Genomic DNA, 16,645 nt, shown 5'->3' with positions numbered 1-16,645 from the left:
TTTATGGGGTCCCTAAAGGGGATCCCAAATGGGGTCCCTAAATGGGGGTTTATGGGGTCCCTAATGGGAGTTTATGGGGTCCCTAATGGGGGTTTATGAGGTCCATAATGGGGATTTATGGGGTCCCTAATGGGGATCCCAAATGGGGTCCCCAATGGGGGTTTATGGGGTCCCTAATGGGGATTTATGGGGTCCCTAATGGGGGTTTATGGGGTCCCTAAATGGGGGTTTATGGGGGTTTATGGGGTCCCTAAAGGGGGTTTATGGGGTCCCTAAAGGGGATCCCAAATGGGGTCCCTAATGGGGATTTGTGGGGTCCCTAATGGGGGTTTATGGGGGTTTATGGGGTCCCTAATGGGGTTTATGGGGTCCCTAAAGGGGATCCCAAATGGGGTCCCTAATGGGGATTTGTGGGGTCCCTAATGGGGGTTTATGGGGGTTTATGGGGTCCCTAATGGGGTTTATGGGGTCCCTAAAGGGGATCCCAAATGGGGTCCCTAATGGGGATTTGTGGGGTCCCTAATGGGGGTTTATGGGGGTTTATGGGGTCCCTAATGGGGTTTATGGGGTCCCTAAAGGGGATCCCAAATGGGGTCCCTAATGGGGATTTGTGGGGTCCCTAATGGGGGTTTATGGGGGTTTATGGGGTCCCTAATGGGGTTTATGGGGTCCCTAAAGGGGATCCCAAATGGGGTCCCTAATGGGGATTTGTGGGGTCCCTAATGGGGGTTTATGGGGATTTATGGGGTCCCTAAATGGGGTTTATGGGGTCCCTAATGGGGATTTATGGGGTCCCTAAATGGGGGGGGTTCTTTAGGGAACCCAATGGGGGGGTCTGTGGGGTCCCTAATGGGGTGGGGTCTCTCGGGACCCCTATTGGGGGCGTCCATGGGGTCCCCCAAAGCGGGGGGCGCCTATGGGGACCCCCAAAGCGGGGTCCCTAAATGGATTCATCCATAGGAACCCCCAATGGGGGGGGGGGGGTCCCATCCCGAGCTCCGCCCCCCCCCCCCAATCCCGCCGCCTTTTGGGCTCTCCCGGCTCCGCCCCCTCCGCGTGCAGCCAATCAGCTTCGTGTGGGCGTGGCCTCGGGGGTTGATTGACAGCGGAGGGGGCGCGGCGGGCGCTTGGAGCGGCGTGGGGATGCTTAGGTTGGGGGCCGGGGACATTTGGGGACATTTGGGGACATTTGGGGACATTTGGGGCTTTGTGGGGCTCTGGGGCCGTGCCCCCCACCTGTGACAGTGACAATTCGCTCCCCTCCTTGCCACAATCGTGTCCCTTCCCCTCGGGTCACCTGGGTGCCCGATGTCCCCGTGTCCCCCCCCGTGCCCTCCCTCCCCCCTTGTCCCCTCCGTGTCCCCACGTCCCAAATTCCCTCATCCCCGTGTCCCACCGCCCCCGTGTCGCCTGTCCCCACCCCGCGGGGTGACACCTCCTCACAGTCCCGGTGCCACCTCCTTTTCCCCAGTGTCCCGTGCCCGGTGCCACTTGTCACCGGCTCCACCTCCTTTCCTGCTGTCCCCTTCCCGGTGCCACCCCTTTCCCTGTGCCCGCTGTCCCCGCTGCCATGTGCCCGCTCCAGGTGTCCCATTCCCAATGTCCCCTTCCCGGTGCCACTTTGTCCCCGGTCCCCGGTGGCGGTGCCAGTTCCTGTCCCTGGTGCCACCCCCATTCCCGATGTCCCATTCCCGCTGCCGTGGGCGCGCTCCCGGTGTCCCATTCCCGGTGCCGTTTGTCCCCTTTCCCGGTGTCCCGTGCCCGGTGCCCGCTGTCCCCGATCCCGGTGCCACCCCTTTTTCCCGGTGCCGTTTGTCCCCTTTCCCGGTGCCCGCTGTCCCCGATCCCGGTGCCACCCCCTTTTCCCGGTGCCGTTTGTCCCCTTTCCCGGTGCCCGCTGTCCCCGATCCCGGTGCCACCCCCTTTCCCGGTGTCCCGGTGCCACCCCCTTTCCCTGTCCCCGCTGTCCCCTCCCCCCTCCCGGTGCCCGTTGCCCCCTCCCGGTGCCCGTTGCCCTTCGCCCGTTGCCCGTTGCCCGTTGCCCGTTGCCGCGGGGAGTTGCCGGTAGCCTCAAGGCCGGGGCTGAGGTGCGGGGGGGGGGGGGGCGGCGGCCGCTTTTGGGGTCACCGGGGGCGGGTTTTGGGGTGTCACCAGCGGAGCCGGGCGGGGGGGTGGCCTCGAGTGCCACCGGTGTCGCCCGGGGTGGGGCGGGCGGAGGATGCGGGCGCTGAGGGCGCTCCGGGCGCTGCGGCCCCGCAGGCTCCTGACGATGGCGGCGGCGGCGGCGGCGGAGCTCGGGGCTCCCGGGGGTCCCCGGGGGAGCCGGGGGGCTCCGGTCTTGACCCCCGAGACCATGAACCCCGCGATTCGCCGCGTGGAGTACGCGGTGCGCGGCCCCATCGTCACCCGCGCCTTGGAACTCGAGCAGGAGCTGCGTAAGGTACCGGCAATCCCAGAAAACCGGGATAAACCCACCCTGGAACCGGGATAAGCCCACCCTGGAACCGGGATAAACCCTCCCGGACCGGGATATCCCACCCTGGAACCGGGATGTCCCACCCTGGAACTGGGATATCCCACCCTGGAACCGGGATAATCCCACCCTAGAACCGGGATAAACCCTCCCGGACCGGGATATCTCACCCTGGAACTGGGATATCCCACCCTGGAACCGGGATAATCCCACCCTAGAACCGGGATAAACCCTCCCGGACCGGGATATCTCACCCTGGAACTGGGATATCCCACCCTGGAACCGGGATAATCCCACCCTAGAACCGGGATAAACCCTCCCGGACCGGGATATCTCACCCTAGAACCGGGATAACCCCTCCCGGATTGGGATAATACTCCCGGACTGGGAATAACCCCCCCAGAACGGGAATATCCCGACCCCGAACCGGGACACCCCTTCCCGAACCGGGATATCGCGATCCCAAACCGGGAACAGCTCTCCAGCACCGGGATATCCCACCCTGAACCGGGATATTCCCCCCCTCCCCCGAACCGGGATAAGGGACAACTGGGATAACCCCTCCTGGACCGGGAGAACCCAGCCCTGAACCGGGAACACCCCCCCTCGAACCGGGATAATCCCACTCCGAACCGGGATAACGCGACCCCAAACCGGGATAACCCCTCCTGGACCGGGATAATCCCACCCCAAACCGGGATAACCCTCCGGGACCGGGATATCCCGACCCCGAATTCCCAAAACTGGGAGAATTCCACAAACCGGGACCAACGACCCCAAACCGGGACCCCCCAAAACCGAGTCTCCCTCGGGGCACCCCAAACCGGGCCCCTCCCGCCCCATAAGCACCCCCAAAAACGGCGTTTTACACCCCCCAAAAAAGGGGTTTTACCCTCCCAAAAAAAGGGTTTTACCCTCCAGGAAAAGGGGGTTTCCCCCAAAAAAGGGGGTTTTACTCCCCCAGGGCACCCCAAAAACGGTTTTACCCCCCCCCAAAAAAGGGGTTTTACCCCCCCAAAAAAGGAGTTTTACCCCCCAAAAGGGGTTTAACCCCCCGGGGTCCCCTCTGTCCCCTCCCCGTGTCCCTGCTGCCACCTGGGAACTTTCCCTCGCCTCGGGATCGGCTCCCTTTTTGGGGGAGGGGGGAGGGGTTGGGGACACCCCGGGGTGGCAGGGGGTGGCAGGGGGTGACAGGGGTGAGGCCAGGTGACAGAGGTGACACATTCGGGGCGGTGCCACCCGGGGCAGAGTCCGGTCCCGCCGAGGTGGCCAAAGTCCGGCCGTGGCGGGAGGTGGCCGAGGTCACCTGGCTTGGGGACACGGCGGCGCTGGGGGTGGGGACATGGTCACTGCCACGCCAGGCTGGCCTTGGTGTCCCCAAAGTCCCCACAGTTCCCCTTCTCGGCGTTCCCCAGGTCCCCGGGTCCCTGCCACTCCCAGGACAGGGGACACGGGTGGGGACAGGCGGGTCGTGACCCCTGCCCTGTTTGTGTCCCTGTCCCTGTCCCTGTCGCCACCTCATTGCTGACCCTGTCCCCATTCCTGTCCCTGCTCTTGTCCCTGTCCCCACCCCGTCCCTGACCTTGTCCCTGTCCCCATTCCCACCCCTGCCCTTGTCACATCTCTGTCCCCGTGTCCCCATCCCTGTCCCCATCTGCATCCCTATCCCTGTCCTTGTCCCCGTCCCTTGTCCCCATCCCTGTCCCTTGTCCCTGTCCCTTGTCCCCGTCCCTATCCCCGCTGTCCCCATCCCTGTCCCCGCTGTCCCCATCCCTGTCCCTGCTGTCCCCATCCCTATCCCCGCTGTCCCCATTCCTGTCCCTTGTCCCTGTCCCTGCTGTCCCCATCCCTGTCCCTTGTCCCCATCCTGTCCCCGCTGTCCCCATCCCCACCCCTGTCCCTGTCCCTTGTCCCCATCCTGTCCCCGCTGTCCCCATTCCCATCCCTGTCCCTGCTGCCCCTGTCCCCATCTCTGTCCCTGTCCCCACCGCTGTCCCCACGCGTGTCCCCGTCCCCTCAGGGTGTCCCCAAGCCCTTCACCGAGGTGATCAAGGCCAACATCGGTGACGCGCAAGCCATGGGACAGAAGCCCATCACCTTCCTGCGCCAGGTACGGCCACCACCGCCACCTTCGGTGACACCTCGGGGGCGGCCACCACCCCCCAGGTGTCACCCAGCTGTCCCCTCAGGTGACAGCGCTGTGCCTGTGCCCGGAGCTGCTCCAGGACCCGAACCTTCCCAACGACGCCAAGGAGCGGGCGCGGCGACTTTTGGCGGCCTGCGGTGGCCAGAGCGCGGGTCGGTGTCACCTCCCCCGGCGGGGCCAGCGCCGGTGTCACCTCCCGGTGCCGGTGTCACCCGCGCTGTCCCCTCCGCAGGCTCCTACAGCGCCAGCCCCGGCATCGATTTGGTGCGGGAGGACGTGGCGCGCTACATCCAGCGCCGCGACGGTGTCCCCGCCAGGGCCCAGGACATCTTCCTGTCCACCGGCGCCAGCGACGCCATCATGGTACGGCGACACCGGCCACCCCCCGGGGGACACCGGGCGCGGTGCCACCCCCCGGGGCCGTTCCCACGGCGGGCGGCGACAAAGGGACCTTTGTGCCACTCTTGGCGCCGGCCCCGGGACGGGCAGTGCCCGAGGGGGGGAGGGGGTGGCGCGTCCTTGGTTGTCCCCACGCCTCGCCGGGGGCTGTGCCAGCTGCCGGCCCCGGCATCGTCCCACGCTGGGGGTGGCACCGCGTTGTCCCCAAGGCCGTGGGGTTGTCATGGTGACGGTGGCCCTGTGCCGTCCCCAGCCCCACGTTGTCCCCGTGGTCACGGCGGTGGTGTCCCCTCGTTGTCCCCGTGTCCGCACGCCACCCCCACGGTCCGGCTGTCCCCGTGCTGTCCCCACGTTCCTGACCCCTCGTTGTCCCCGTGTCCTCGCCATCCCTGACCCCTCACTGTCGCCATGGCCACACTAAAGGTGTCCCCCTGTTGTCCCTGTGGCCACACCACGTGTGTCCCCTCAGTGTCCCCACACCCACGACCTCTGTCTCCAGCACCCTCCCTGTCCCCTCATCGTCCCCATGCCCAGCCCAGCCACGTCCCCATGATGTCCCCACGATGTCCCCGTGTCCATGCCCACACCACATCCCCTGACGTCCCCATGACGTCCCCATGTCCACACCAACAGTGTCCTCAAGATGTCCCTATGCCCCCATAACCTGTCCCCTCATTGTCCCCACGATGATCCCACAATGTCCTGATTCCCACCCCAACCTGTCCCTCACTGTCCCCTCACTGTCCCCGTGATGTCCCCACATCCATGACCTCTATCTCCACCCCATCCCATGCCCTCACTGTCCCCACGATGTCCCCACGATGTCCCCATCTCCACGACCTCTATCTCCACCCCATCCCATGCCCTCACTGTCCCCACGATGTCCCCACGATGTCCCCATCTCCACGACCTCTATCTCCACCCCATCCCATGCCCTCACTGTCCCCACGATATCCCCACGTCCATCACCTCTATCTCCACACCATCCCCTCACTGTTCCCATGGTGACCCCACAATGTCCTGATTCCCACCCCAACCTGTCCCTCACTGTCCCCTCACTGTCCCCATGATGTCCCCACGTCACCCCCGTCTCTCCTTGCTCCCAGAACATCCTGAAGCTGCTGGTGTCGGGTTCGGGGTCGTCGCGCACGGGGGTGCTGATCCCGATCCCGCAGTACCCGCTGTACTCGGCCGCGCTGGCCGAGCTGGACGCGGTGCAGGTCAATTATTACCTGGCCGAAGAGCGCTGCTGGGCGCTGGACGTGGCCGAGCTGCGCCGGGCGCTGGCCGAGGGCCGCAAGCGCTGCTGCCCCCGCGTGCTCTGCATCATCAACCCCGGCAACCCCACCGGTAACGGGGGCAGCGGGACGGGGTGGGGTTTATGGGGTGGGATGGGATCTGTGGGGTGGGATGGGATGGGATTCATGGAGGGGGGGGGACACCTGGGGTAGGGTCCCAGTGTTGGGATGAGATTCATGGGGTGGGATATCTGGGGTGGGATGGGATGGGATGGGATCCATGGGATGGGATATCTGGGATGGGATGGGATGGGATGGGATGGTATCCACTGGGTCAGATATGTGGGTTGGGATATCTGGGATGGGATATCTGGGGTGGGATGGGATCTGTGGGGTGGGATGGGATGGGATTCATGGAGGGGGGGGGACACCTGGGGTAGGGTCCCAGTGTTGGGATGAGATTCATGGGGTGGGATATCTGGGGTGGGATGGGATGGGATGGGATCCATGGGATGGGATATCTGGGATGGGATGGGATGGGATGGGATGGTATCCACTGGGTCAGATATGTGGGTTGGGATATCTGGGATGGGATATCTGGGGTGGGATGGGATCTGTGGGGTGGGATGGGATGGGATTCATGGAGGGGGGGGGACACCTGGGGTAGGGTCCCAGTGTTGGGATGGGATTCATGGGGTGGGATATCTGGGGTGGGATGGGATGGGATGGGATGGGATGGGATGGGATGGTATCCACTGGGTCAGATATGTGGGTTGGGATATCTGGGATGGGATGAGATGGGATGGGATGGGATCCACTGGGTCGGATGTGTGGGTTGGGATATCTGGGGTGGGATATTTGGGATGGGTTGGGATGGGATCCATGGGGTTGGGATATCTGGGGTGGGATATTTGGGATGGGATGGGATGGGATCCATGGGGTTGGGATATCTGGGGTGGGATATTTGGGATGGGTTGGGATGGGATCCATGGGGTTGGGATATCTGGGGTGGGATGGAGTCCATGGGGAAGGAGACCTGGAGTGGGGTGGGGTCCATGGGGTGGGATACTGGGATGGGATGGGGTCCATGGGGGAAGACCTGGGGTGGGATCCTGGGGTGGACTGGGAACCCAGAGTTGGGACCCCAAGACTGGACTGGGACCCCAGGAGTTCACTGGGACCCCAAAACTGGGTTGGGATTCACAGACTGGGATTGGGATCCCAAACCTGGACCGGGACTCCTGGGCTGGACTGGGACCCCAAGACTGAACTGGGACCCCAAAACTGGACTGGGACCCCAAGACTCGACTGGGATCCATAGACTGGGATTGGGGTCCCAAACCTGGACCGGGACTCCTAGGCTGGACTGAGACCCCAAGACTGAACTGGGACCCCAAAACTGGGTTGGGATCCGTAGACTGGGGTTGGGACCCCAAGACTGAACTGGGACCCCAAAACTGGACTGGGACCCCAAGGCTGGACTGGGATCCATAGACTGGGATTGGAACCTCAAGACTGGACTGGGACCCCAAAACTGGACTGGGACACCTGGAAGGGACTGGGATCCTGGGGCTGGACTGGGACCTCAAGACTGGACTGGGACCCCAAAACTGGACTGGAACCCCAGTACTGGGACCCCAGGATTTGATTGGGACCCCAAAACTGGGTTGGGATCCATAGACTGGGATTGGGACCCCAAGACTGAACTGGGACCCCTGGGCTGGACTGGGACCCCAGTTCCGGGCTGGGCTGCCCTCCCCGCCCAGTTCCAGTGTCCCCATGTCCCCTCTCGGTGTCCCCAGGCCAGGTCCAGAGCCGGGAATGCATTGAGGAAGTCATCAAATTCGCCTACGAGGAGAAGCTTTTCCTCATGGCCGACGAGGTGGGCGGGGCCGGGGGGACCTGGGGGTGTCCCCCATTCCCGGGAAAACCCCAGAATTCCGGGTGACATCCCGGGATGTCCCCTCCAGGTGTACCAGGACAACATCTACGCCCAGGGCTCGGCCTTCCACTCCTTCAAGAAGGTCTTGGTCGAGATGGGGCCGCCCTACTCGGAGGTGGTGGAATTGGCCTCCTTCCACTCCATCTCCAAGGGATTCATGGGAGAGTGAGTCCTGGAGTCCCCATCCTGGAATTGTCACCACGCCGGGTGGTGGCCGGGGTCCCACCGGTCCCATGAGATGGGGTGGGATGGAGGGGATGGGGAGGATGGAGGGATGGAGATGCCACCAGCCCGTGGATGTCATGGATTGGGGATGGAGATGCCACCAGCCCGTGGATCTCCTGGGGTTGGTATTGGGGCTGCCACCACCTTGTGGATCCCCTGGGATGGGGATGGAGGTGACGTAGGGACGGAGATGCCATCATCCCATGGATGTCATGGATTGGGGATGGGGATGCCACCAGCCCATGGATCTTCCAGATTGGGGTTGGAGGTGACTCCATGGATGCCATGTCCCATCCATGGGTCCCATCCATGGGTCCCTCTCCATCAGTTCCTATCAGTGGATCCCATCCATAGATTCTGATCCGTGGGTCCCTCTCCATGGGTTCCTATCCACGGGTCCTTCTCCATATGTTCCTATCCATGGATTTCCACTCCAGCCCCCCATCCATGGATCCCGTCCATGACTCCCATCCATGGGTTCCATGATGAACCCCCATCCATGGGTCCCTCTCCATAGGTTCCTATCTGTGGATCCCATCCATAGATTCTGATCCATGGGTCCTATCCACGGATTCTGATCTCCATAGGTTCCTGTCCATGGGTCCCATCAATGGGTCCTTCTCCACATGTTCCTATCCATGGATTTCCACCCCAAATCCCCATCCATGGATCCCATCCATGGGTTCCCATCACAGACCCCCATCCATGGATCCCATCCATAGATTCCCATCCATAGCTTCTGATCTCCATAGGTTCCTGTCCATGGGTCCTTCTCCACATGGTCCTATGCATGGATTTCCACCCCAAACCCCCATCCATGGATCCCATCCATGACTCCCATCCATGGGTTCCATGATGAACCCCCATCCATGGGTCCCTCTCCATAGGTTTCTATCTGTGGATCCCATCCATAGATTCTGATCCATGGGTCCTATCCATGGATTCTGATCTCCATAGGTTCCTGTCCGTGGGTCCCATCCATGGGTCCCTCTCCATAGGTTCCTATCTGTGGATCTCATCCATAGATTCTGATCCATGGGTCCTATCCATGGATTCTGATCTCCATAGGTTCCTGTCCATGGGTCCCATCAATGGGTCCTTCTCCACATGTTCCTATCCATGGATTTCCACCCCAAATCCCCATCCATGGATCCCATCCATGGGTTCCCATCACAGACCCCCATCCATGGATCCCATCCATAGATTCCCATCCATAGCTTCTGATCTCCATAGGTTCCTGTCCATGGGTCCTTCTCCACATGGTCCTATGCATGGATTTCCACCCCAAACCCCCATCCATGGATCCCATCCATGACTCTCATCCATGGGTTCCATGATGAACCCCCATCCATGGGTCCCTCTCCATAGGTTCTTATCCATGGATCCCATCCATGAATCCCACCCACAGCTCCCATCCATGGGTCCCTCTCCATAGGTTCTTATCCATGGATCCCATCCATGGATCCCACCCACAGATTCCCACCCACAGCTCCCATCCATGGGTCCTTCTCTCTGTTCCCATCCACGGATTCCTACCCCAAACCCCCATCCGTGGACCTTCATCCATGGATTCCACCCGCAGCTCCCATCCATGGATTCCACCCTCAGCTCCCATCCATGGCTTCCATGATGAACCCCCATCCCCATCTCTCCTCCCATGGCTTCCATCCCCATTCCCCGCTCCCTCCGTCCCCTCCGCGCTTCCCGGCGATGCCGATTCTGGGCGGTGTCCGGCAGGTGCGGGCTGCGGAGCGGATATGTGGAAGTGGTGAACATGGACCCGGAGGTGAAGATGCAGCTGTCCAAGCTCGTGTCCGTCCGGCTGTGCCCGCCCGTGCCCGGACAGATGGTCCTGGATGTGGTCATGGATCCGCCCAAACCCGGAGAGCCGTCCTACGAGCGCTTCCAGGCTGTACGGAGCGGCGGGATGGGGTGGCATGGGATGGGATCCATGGGGTGGGATGGGGTGGGATGGATGGATGGGATTGGGATGGGATGGGATGGGATTTATGGGAGGGGGTGGGATGGGGTGGGATGGGATGGGATGGGATGGGGTGGGATCCATGGGGTGGGATGGGATCCATGGGGTGGGACGGGGTGGGATGGGATGGGATGGGATGGGGTGGGATCCATGGGGTGGGATGGGATCCATGGGGTGGGATGGGATGGGATGGGATGGGATGGGGATAGGGATGGGATTGGGATGGGATGGGATGGGGATAGGGATGGGATTGGGATGGGATGGGGTGGGATGGGATGGGGTGGGATGGAATGGGGTGGGATGGAATGGGATGGGATAAGGGATGGGATGGGATGGGATGGGATGGGATGGGATGGGATGAGATGGGATGGGATGGGATGGGATGGGATGGGATGGGGTGGGATGGGATGGATGCAATCCATGGGATGGGGTGGGATCCATGGGATGGGATGGGGTGAGATGGGGTGGGATGGATGGGATCCATGGGATGGGGTGGGATCCATGGGATGGGATGGGGTGAGATGGGGTGGGATGGATGGGATCCATGGGATGGGATGGGGTGAGATGGGATGGGATGGGATCCATGGGATGGGGTGGGATGGGATGGGGTGGGATGGAATGGGGTGGGATGGAATGGGATGGGATAAGGGATGGGATGGGATGGGATAAGGGATGGGATGGGATGGGATGGGATGGGATGGGATGGGATGGGATGGGATGGGATGGGATGGGATGGGATGGGATGGGGTGGGATGGGATGGATGCAATCCATGGGATGGGGTGGGATCCATGGGATGGGGTGGGATGGGGTGGGGATGGGAATGAGAAGAGATGGAGATAGGGATGGGATTGGGATGGGATGGACGGGATCCATGGGATGGGATGGGGTGAGATGGGGTGGGATGGATGGGATCCATGGGATGGGGTGGGATCCATGGGATGGGATGGGGTGAGATGGGGTGGGATGGATGGGATCCATGGGATGGGATGGGGTGAGATGGGATGGGATGGGATCCATGGGATGGGGTGAGATGGGGTGGGATAAAGATGGAGATAGGGCTGGGAATGAGTTGGGATGGGGATAAGGATGGGCTGTGGTGAGCTGTGGTGGGATGGGATGGGATGGCCTGGAACAGCATTCCCATCCCGTTATCCCACAGGAGAAGGAGGCCGTGCTCAACTCCCTGGCGGAAAAGGCCCGGCTGACCCAGGAGATCTTCAACCGGACCCCCGGGATCCACTGCAACCCCGTGCAGGGCGCCATGTACTCCTTCCCCCAGATCGACCTCCCGGCTCGCGCCCTGGCCGCCGCCAAGGTGCCCGGGAACGCCGGGATCCGAGCGGGAATGTGGGGATGGATGGGATCCCAACGGAGAGATGTGGGGATGGGCAGGATCCATCCCAGGGGATGTGGGACCGCCCAGATCCCAAACTGGGAGATGTGGGGATGGACGGGATCCCAACTGGGAGATGTGGGGATGGATGGGATCCCAACTGGGAGATGTGGGGATGGATGGGATCAGTCCTGATCCATGTCTAATTGGGTGGGATCAATCCCGATCCATGTGGAGCTGGATGGGATCGATCCCAGGAATTGTGGGACTCATCAGGATCAATCCCGATCCATGTGGGGTGGATGGGATCGATCCCAGGAACCGTGGGACTCATTGGGATCAATCCCGATCCATGTGGGGCTGGATGGGATCGATCCCAGGGATCATGGGACTCATCAGATCAATCCCGATCCATGTGGGGCTGGATGGGATCGATCCCAGGAATTGTGGGACTCATCAGGATCAATCCCGATCCATGTGGGACCGGGCGGGATGAGCCCCATGAGCCCTTGGCACCCTGTGGGATCGGATCCCTCCCCATTTTTCCGACTCCGTCCCCATCCTGAATTCCCAGGAGAAGAACCAGGCCCCGGACATGTTCTTCTGCATGAAGCTCCTGGAGGAAACCGGGATCTGCGTCGTGGACATGTTCTTCTGCATGAAGCTCCTGGAGGAAACCGGGATCTGCGTCGTCCCGGGAAGCGGCTTCGGACAGCGGGAAGGCACCTTCCACTTCCGGTGGGATCCCAATCCCAAATTCCCTCTTCCCAGGAGATCCCCACCCCAAATTCCCTCTTCCCAGGATCCCCATCCCGAATTCCCTCTTTCCTGGCATCCCCACCCCAAATTCCCTCATCCCAGGGAACTCCACCCCAAACTCCCTTTTCCCAGGATCCCAATCCCAAATTCCCTGTTCCCAGGAGATCCCCATCCCAAATTCCCTTTTCCAAGAGATCCCCATCCTAAATTCCCTCTTCCCAGGATCCCAATCCCAAATTCCCTCTTCCCAGGAGATCCCCATCCCAAATTCCCTCTTCCCAGGAGATCCCCACCCCAAATTCCCTCATCCCAGGGAACTCCACTCCAAATTCCCTTTTCCCAGGATCCCAATCCCAAATTCCCTGTTCCCAGGAGATCCCCATCCCAAATTCCCTTTTCCAAGAGATCCCCACCCCAAATTCCCTTTTCCCAGGATCCCAATCCCAAATTCCCTGTTCCCAGGAGATCCCCATCCCAAATTCCCTCTTCCCAGGAGATCCCCATCCCAAATTCCCTGTTCCCAGGGAACCTCACCCCAAATTCCCTTTTCCCAGGATCCCCATCCCAAATTCCCTCTTTCCCAGCATCCCCACCCCAAATTCCCTCTTCCCAGGAGATCCCCACCCCAAATTCCCTCTTCCCAGGATCCCCATCCCAAATTCCCTGTTTCCAGGGAACCTCACCCCAAATTCCTTTTTCCCAGGACCTCCACCCCAAATTTTCCTCTTCCTGGGAGACCTCCACCCCAAAATTCCTTTTTTCCAGCATCCCCCTCCCAAATTCCCTCATCCCACCCAGGGCTGCTCGGGTGCGACTTTTTGGGATTTCTGGGAGAACGGGAACGGGGGTTTTGGTGCCCAACGGAACGCGCCCATGGGATTTTCGGTGGATTCGGGATCCCCGGAGGGATTGTCCCGATATCATTCCCGCCCTTTTCCCACCGTTCCTTTTCCCGCCAGGATGACCATCCTGCCACCCACGGATAAGCTGAAGATCCTTCTGGAAAAACTCAGCGCCTTCTACACCAAGTTCGTCAAGGAATTCTCTTAACGAGGGTGGCGTCCCCCACTCCCCCCCCATTGTCACCTCCTGCCACCTCCAGCCCTCACCATCCCATAATTCCCACCAGATCCCGGTGATCTCCAAGTGCCTCCAAGCTCTCCGTGCCTTTTTTTGGGGAATTCCGGGGCAGGTCCCCCCTCCCCATGCTGTCCCCGTGTCCCCTCAGGGGGTGTCCCCAAATAAAGGACAGTGACCAGCAGTGTGGGTGTCGCCCGTGGGTGGCGTTTTGGGGGATTTTTGGAGGCATCCGGGGGATTTCATGGGATGGAGGGAATGGGGGGGAATTCCAGGTCAGGAGAATTCCCGCAGGAATTGGGCGTGGAAGCGGCGGAGGAGCAGCAGCGCCCGCTCCAGCGCCGGCGCCGGCAGCAGCAGGGACAGCCTGGGGACAGCGGCAGGGGGCTGGCACCTTCCGGGGACATCCCGGAATCCCAGCGTCCCGAAATCCCGGCATCCCGAAATCCTGGTGTCCCAAAATCCCAGCATTCCAACATCCCAAAACCCAACACCCCAAAATTCCAGCACCCAACATCCCAAAATCCCAAACCCCAACATCCCAAAATCCCAAACCCCAACATCCCAATGTGCTAAAATCCCAACACCCAGACATCCCAACTCCAAGATCCCAAAATCCCAACATCCCAACTCCAACATTCCAAAATCCCAACATCCCCAAATCCACCATCCCAAAATCCCAACAGCCCAACATCCCAAAATCCAGCATCCCAACATTCCAAAATGCCAACATCCAACAATCCCAATATCCAATACCCAACTCCAACATTCCAAAATAACCCCAAAATCCCAACATCCAAACATCCCAACAACCAACATCCCAATATCCAACATCCCAACATCCCAAAATCCCAATAACCAACATGTCAAAACCCCAAAGTCCCAACATCCCAATATCCCAAAATCCCAAATCCCAACACCCATCATCAAAATCCACCATCCCAAAATCCCAACATCCCGTCCAACAAGCCTAGTATCCAACATCCCAAAATCCCAATGTCCCAAAATCCCAACATGCCAAAAATCCCAGCACCCCAAAGCCCAATATCCCAACATCCCAAAATCCCCATGACCGACACCCAACATTCAAAGCTCAAAATCCAACACCCAACATCCCAACACCCCAAAATCCCACATCCAACATCCCAAAATCCCACATCCAACACCCAACTCCAACATCCCAACATCCCAACATCCCAACATCCAACATCCCAAAACCCCCAAATCCCAACACCCAACTCCGACATCCAACACCCAAAATCCCAATGTCCCAACATCCCAACGTCCCACCACCCCAAATCCCACAACACCCAACACCCGACGTCCCAAAATCCCAACTCCCAGCATCCCAAAATCCCAATTCCCCACCCCCAACACCCCCCCGCAGTGTCCCCCCCGTGTCCCCCCCGTACCCCAGGTGGCCGCTGTCCCCCCCCATCCCGAAGTGGCTCCCCGGGGCCACCACCAGCCCCGTGGCCTCCTGCAGCCGCCGGCAGAAGAAGACGTCGGGCTCCAGGCCCAGCGCCTGCGGAGGGGACGGAGCGGCTGCGACAGCGGGGGGACACCGGGGTGGCCCTTGTCCCCAGGGTGTCCTGGGCACCCCCGTGTCCCCAGGGTGTCCCTTGTCCCCAGGGTGTCCTGGGCATCCTCAGTGTCCCCAGGGTGTCCCTTGTCCCCAGGGTGTCCTGGGCACCCCCGTGTCCCCAGGGTGGCCCTTGTCCCCAGGGTGTCCTGGGCATCCTCAGTGTCCCCAGGGTGTCCCTTGTCCCCAGGGTGTCCTGGACATCCTCAGTGTCCAGTGGCCTGGAGACCCCAGTGTCCCCTGAGTGTCCCCCTTGTCCCCAGGGTGTCCCGTGTCCCCAGGGTGTCCCTTGTCCCCAGGGTGTCCTGGGCACCCCAGTGTCCCCAGGGTGTCCTGGATATCCTCAGTGTCCAGTGGCCTGGAGATCCCCGTGTCCCCTGAGTGTCCCATATCCCCAGGGTGTCCCTTGTCCCCAGGGTGTCCCATGTCCCCAGGATATCCCTTGTCCCCAGGGTGTCCTGGGCATCCATGATGTCCAGTGGCCTGGAGATCCCAGTGTCCCCTGAGTGTCCCATATCCCCAGGGTGTCCCTTGTCCCCAGGGTGTCCCATATCCCCAGGGTGTCCCTTGTCCCCAGGGTGTCCCATGTCCCCAGGGTGTCCCATCCCAGAGGGATCCCCACAGTCCCACGGTGTCCCCTCACCCTGGCGTGGCTCCTGTCCCCAGCAGTCCCCGTGTCCCCAGCACTCCCCACGCCGCAGGGCCGTGTCCCCGTTCCCGCTGGCCCCCATTCCCAGCCCCTCTCCCGTCCCCCCGGGGTGTCCCTGTCCCCTCCCGGGGCTCACCCGGGCCTGGCTCCGGGCGCGGGGCGGGATCCGGATGCGGGGGAAGGCGCGGGGACCCCCGGCCAGGGGCTGGCACCGGATCCCGGGGGCCCGGCCCAGCTCCTCCTGCAGCCGCCGGGCGTTGGCGGCCAAATCCCGGCACAGATCCCGGCGGTGCTGGGCGGGAGCGACAGCCGGGATTGGGAAGGGACCATGGGATCATGGGATCATGGGATGGGATTGGATTAGGAAGGGGATGGGGTGGAGATGGGGATAGGACTGGGATTGGGACAGGGATAGGACTGGGATTGGGACAGGGTTTGGGATTGGGACAGGGATTGGGATTGGGACGGGGATAGGACTGGGATTGGGATGGGGATAGGACTGGAATTGGGACAGGGATAGGACTGGGATTATGACTGGGATTGTGATTGGGATTGGAATTGGATTTGGGATTGGGTTTGCGACGGGGATAGGACTGGGATTGGGACGGAACGCCACCCCCCACCTCCTCCATGGCTGCGCTGGCGGGATCCCGGTGCCCGGGCGGCTCCATGGCCACATCCAACATCACCTGGCCCAGGATCGGGGGATACACGGAGAGCCCCCAGGTGTAGAAACCCCGCAGGACGCTCCGCTCGATGTTCACCAGCTCCAGGAATCCCGCCCGGAATCCTCCCCTGGGAGACAGCTCCATGGGAATCGAGCGGAATTCCGGACGGGAT

The 16,645-nt window shown here is 61.5% G+C and overlaps 2 protein-coding genes across 7 annotated transcripts in view; one reads left to right on the top strand and one right to left on the bottom strand.

The window, feature by feature from the left end:
* Window positions 1-2,203: 2,203 nt before the first annotated feature.
* On the top strand, window positions 2,204-13,758 carry GPT (glutamic--pyruvic transaminase). Of its 2 annotated transcripts, XM_048286384.1 has the most exons (12): window positions 2,204-2,440; window positions 4,494-4,583; window positions 4,663-4,771; window positions 4,852-4,982; window positions 6,125-6,368; window positions 8,059-8,138; window positions 8,227-8,363; window positions 10,161-10,335; window positions 11,565-11,720; window positions 12,313-12,333; window positions 12,385-12,476; window positions 13,457-13,758. In XM_048286384.1, exons 1-12 carry the CDS (start codon window positions 2,219-2,221, stop codon window positions 13,545-13,547), a joined length of 1,548 nt encoding a protein of 515 aa, XP_048142341.1. In that variant the 5' UTR covers window positions 2,204-2,218; the 3' UTR covers window positions 13,548-13,758. The 2 variants fall into 2 exon arrangements, with proteins under 2 accessions (XP_048142341.1, XP_048142342.1); XM_048286385.1 differs by lacking the exon at window positions 12,313-12,333 and having other exon boundaries at window positions 2,260-2,440; window positions 12,361-12,476.
* The window catches only part of LOC125316945 (alanine aminotransferase 1-like), an 8,582-nt gene continuing 5,539 nt past the window's right edge, over window positions 13,603-16,645 (bottom strand). For 3 of the 5 annotated variants that reach the window (XM_048286379.1, XM_048286376.1, XM_048286378.1), the window contains exons 9-11: window positions 16,429-16,600; window positions 15,942-16,097; window positions 13,603-13,941 (exon numbers count right to left, since the gene is read on the bottom strand). In XM_048286379.1, the coding sequence (XP_048142336.1) occupies window positions 13,603-13,941; window positions 15,942-16,097; window positions 16,429-16,600 (667 nt within the window). Of the gene's footprint in view, window positions 13,942-14,986; window positions 15,120-15,941; window positions 16,098-16,428; window positions 16,601-16,645 lie in introns of all 5 variants that reach the window. The other 2 variants (XM_048286377.1, XM_048286380.1) reach the window with 2 other exon arrangements.

This window comes from Corvus hawaiiensis, chromosome 26 (genome assembly GCF_020740725.1).
Source record: "Corvus hawaiiensis isolate bCorHaw1 chromosome 26, bCorHaw1.pri.cur, whole genome shotgun sequence".
NCBI classification, from domain to species: Eukaryota; Metazoa; Chordata; class Aves; order Passeriformes; family Corvidae; genus Corvus; species Corvus hawaiiensis.
This window is presented reverse-complemented; position numbering and strand designations above follow the sequence as displayed.

Bases quoted from the DNA above. Each gene is read 5' to 3' on its own strand.
- GPT (XM_048286384.1), top strand. From the start codon at position 2,219: ATGCGGGCGCTGAGGGCGCTCCGGGCGCTGCGGCCCCGCAGGCTCCTG. The intron at 2,441-4,493 runs GTACCGGCAATC...CCGTCCCCTCAG, and splicing joins TCGAGCAGGAGCTGCGTAAG to GGTGTCCCCAAGCCCTTCAC. The intron at 12,477-13,456 runs GTGGGATCCCAA...TTTTCCCGCCAG, and splicing joins GAAGGCACCTTCCACTTCCG to GATGACCATCCTGCCACCCA.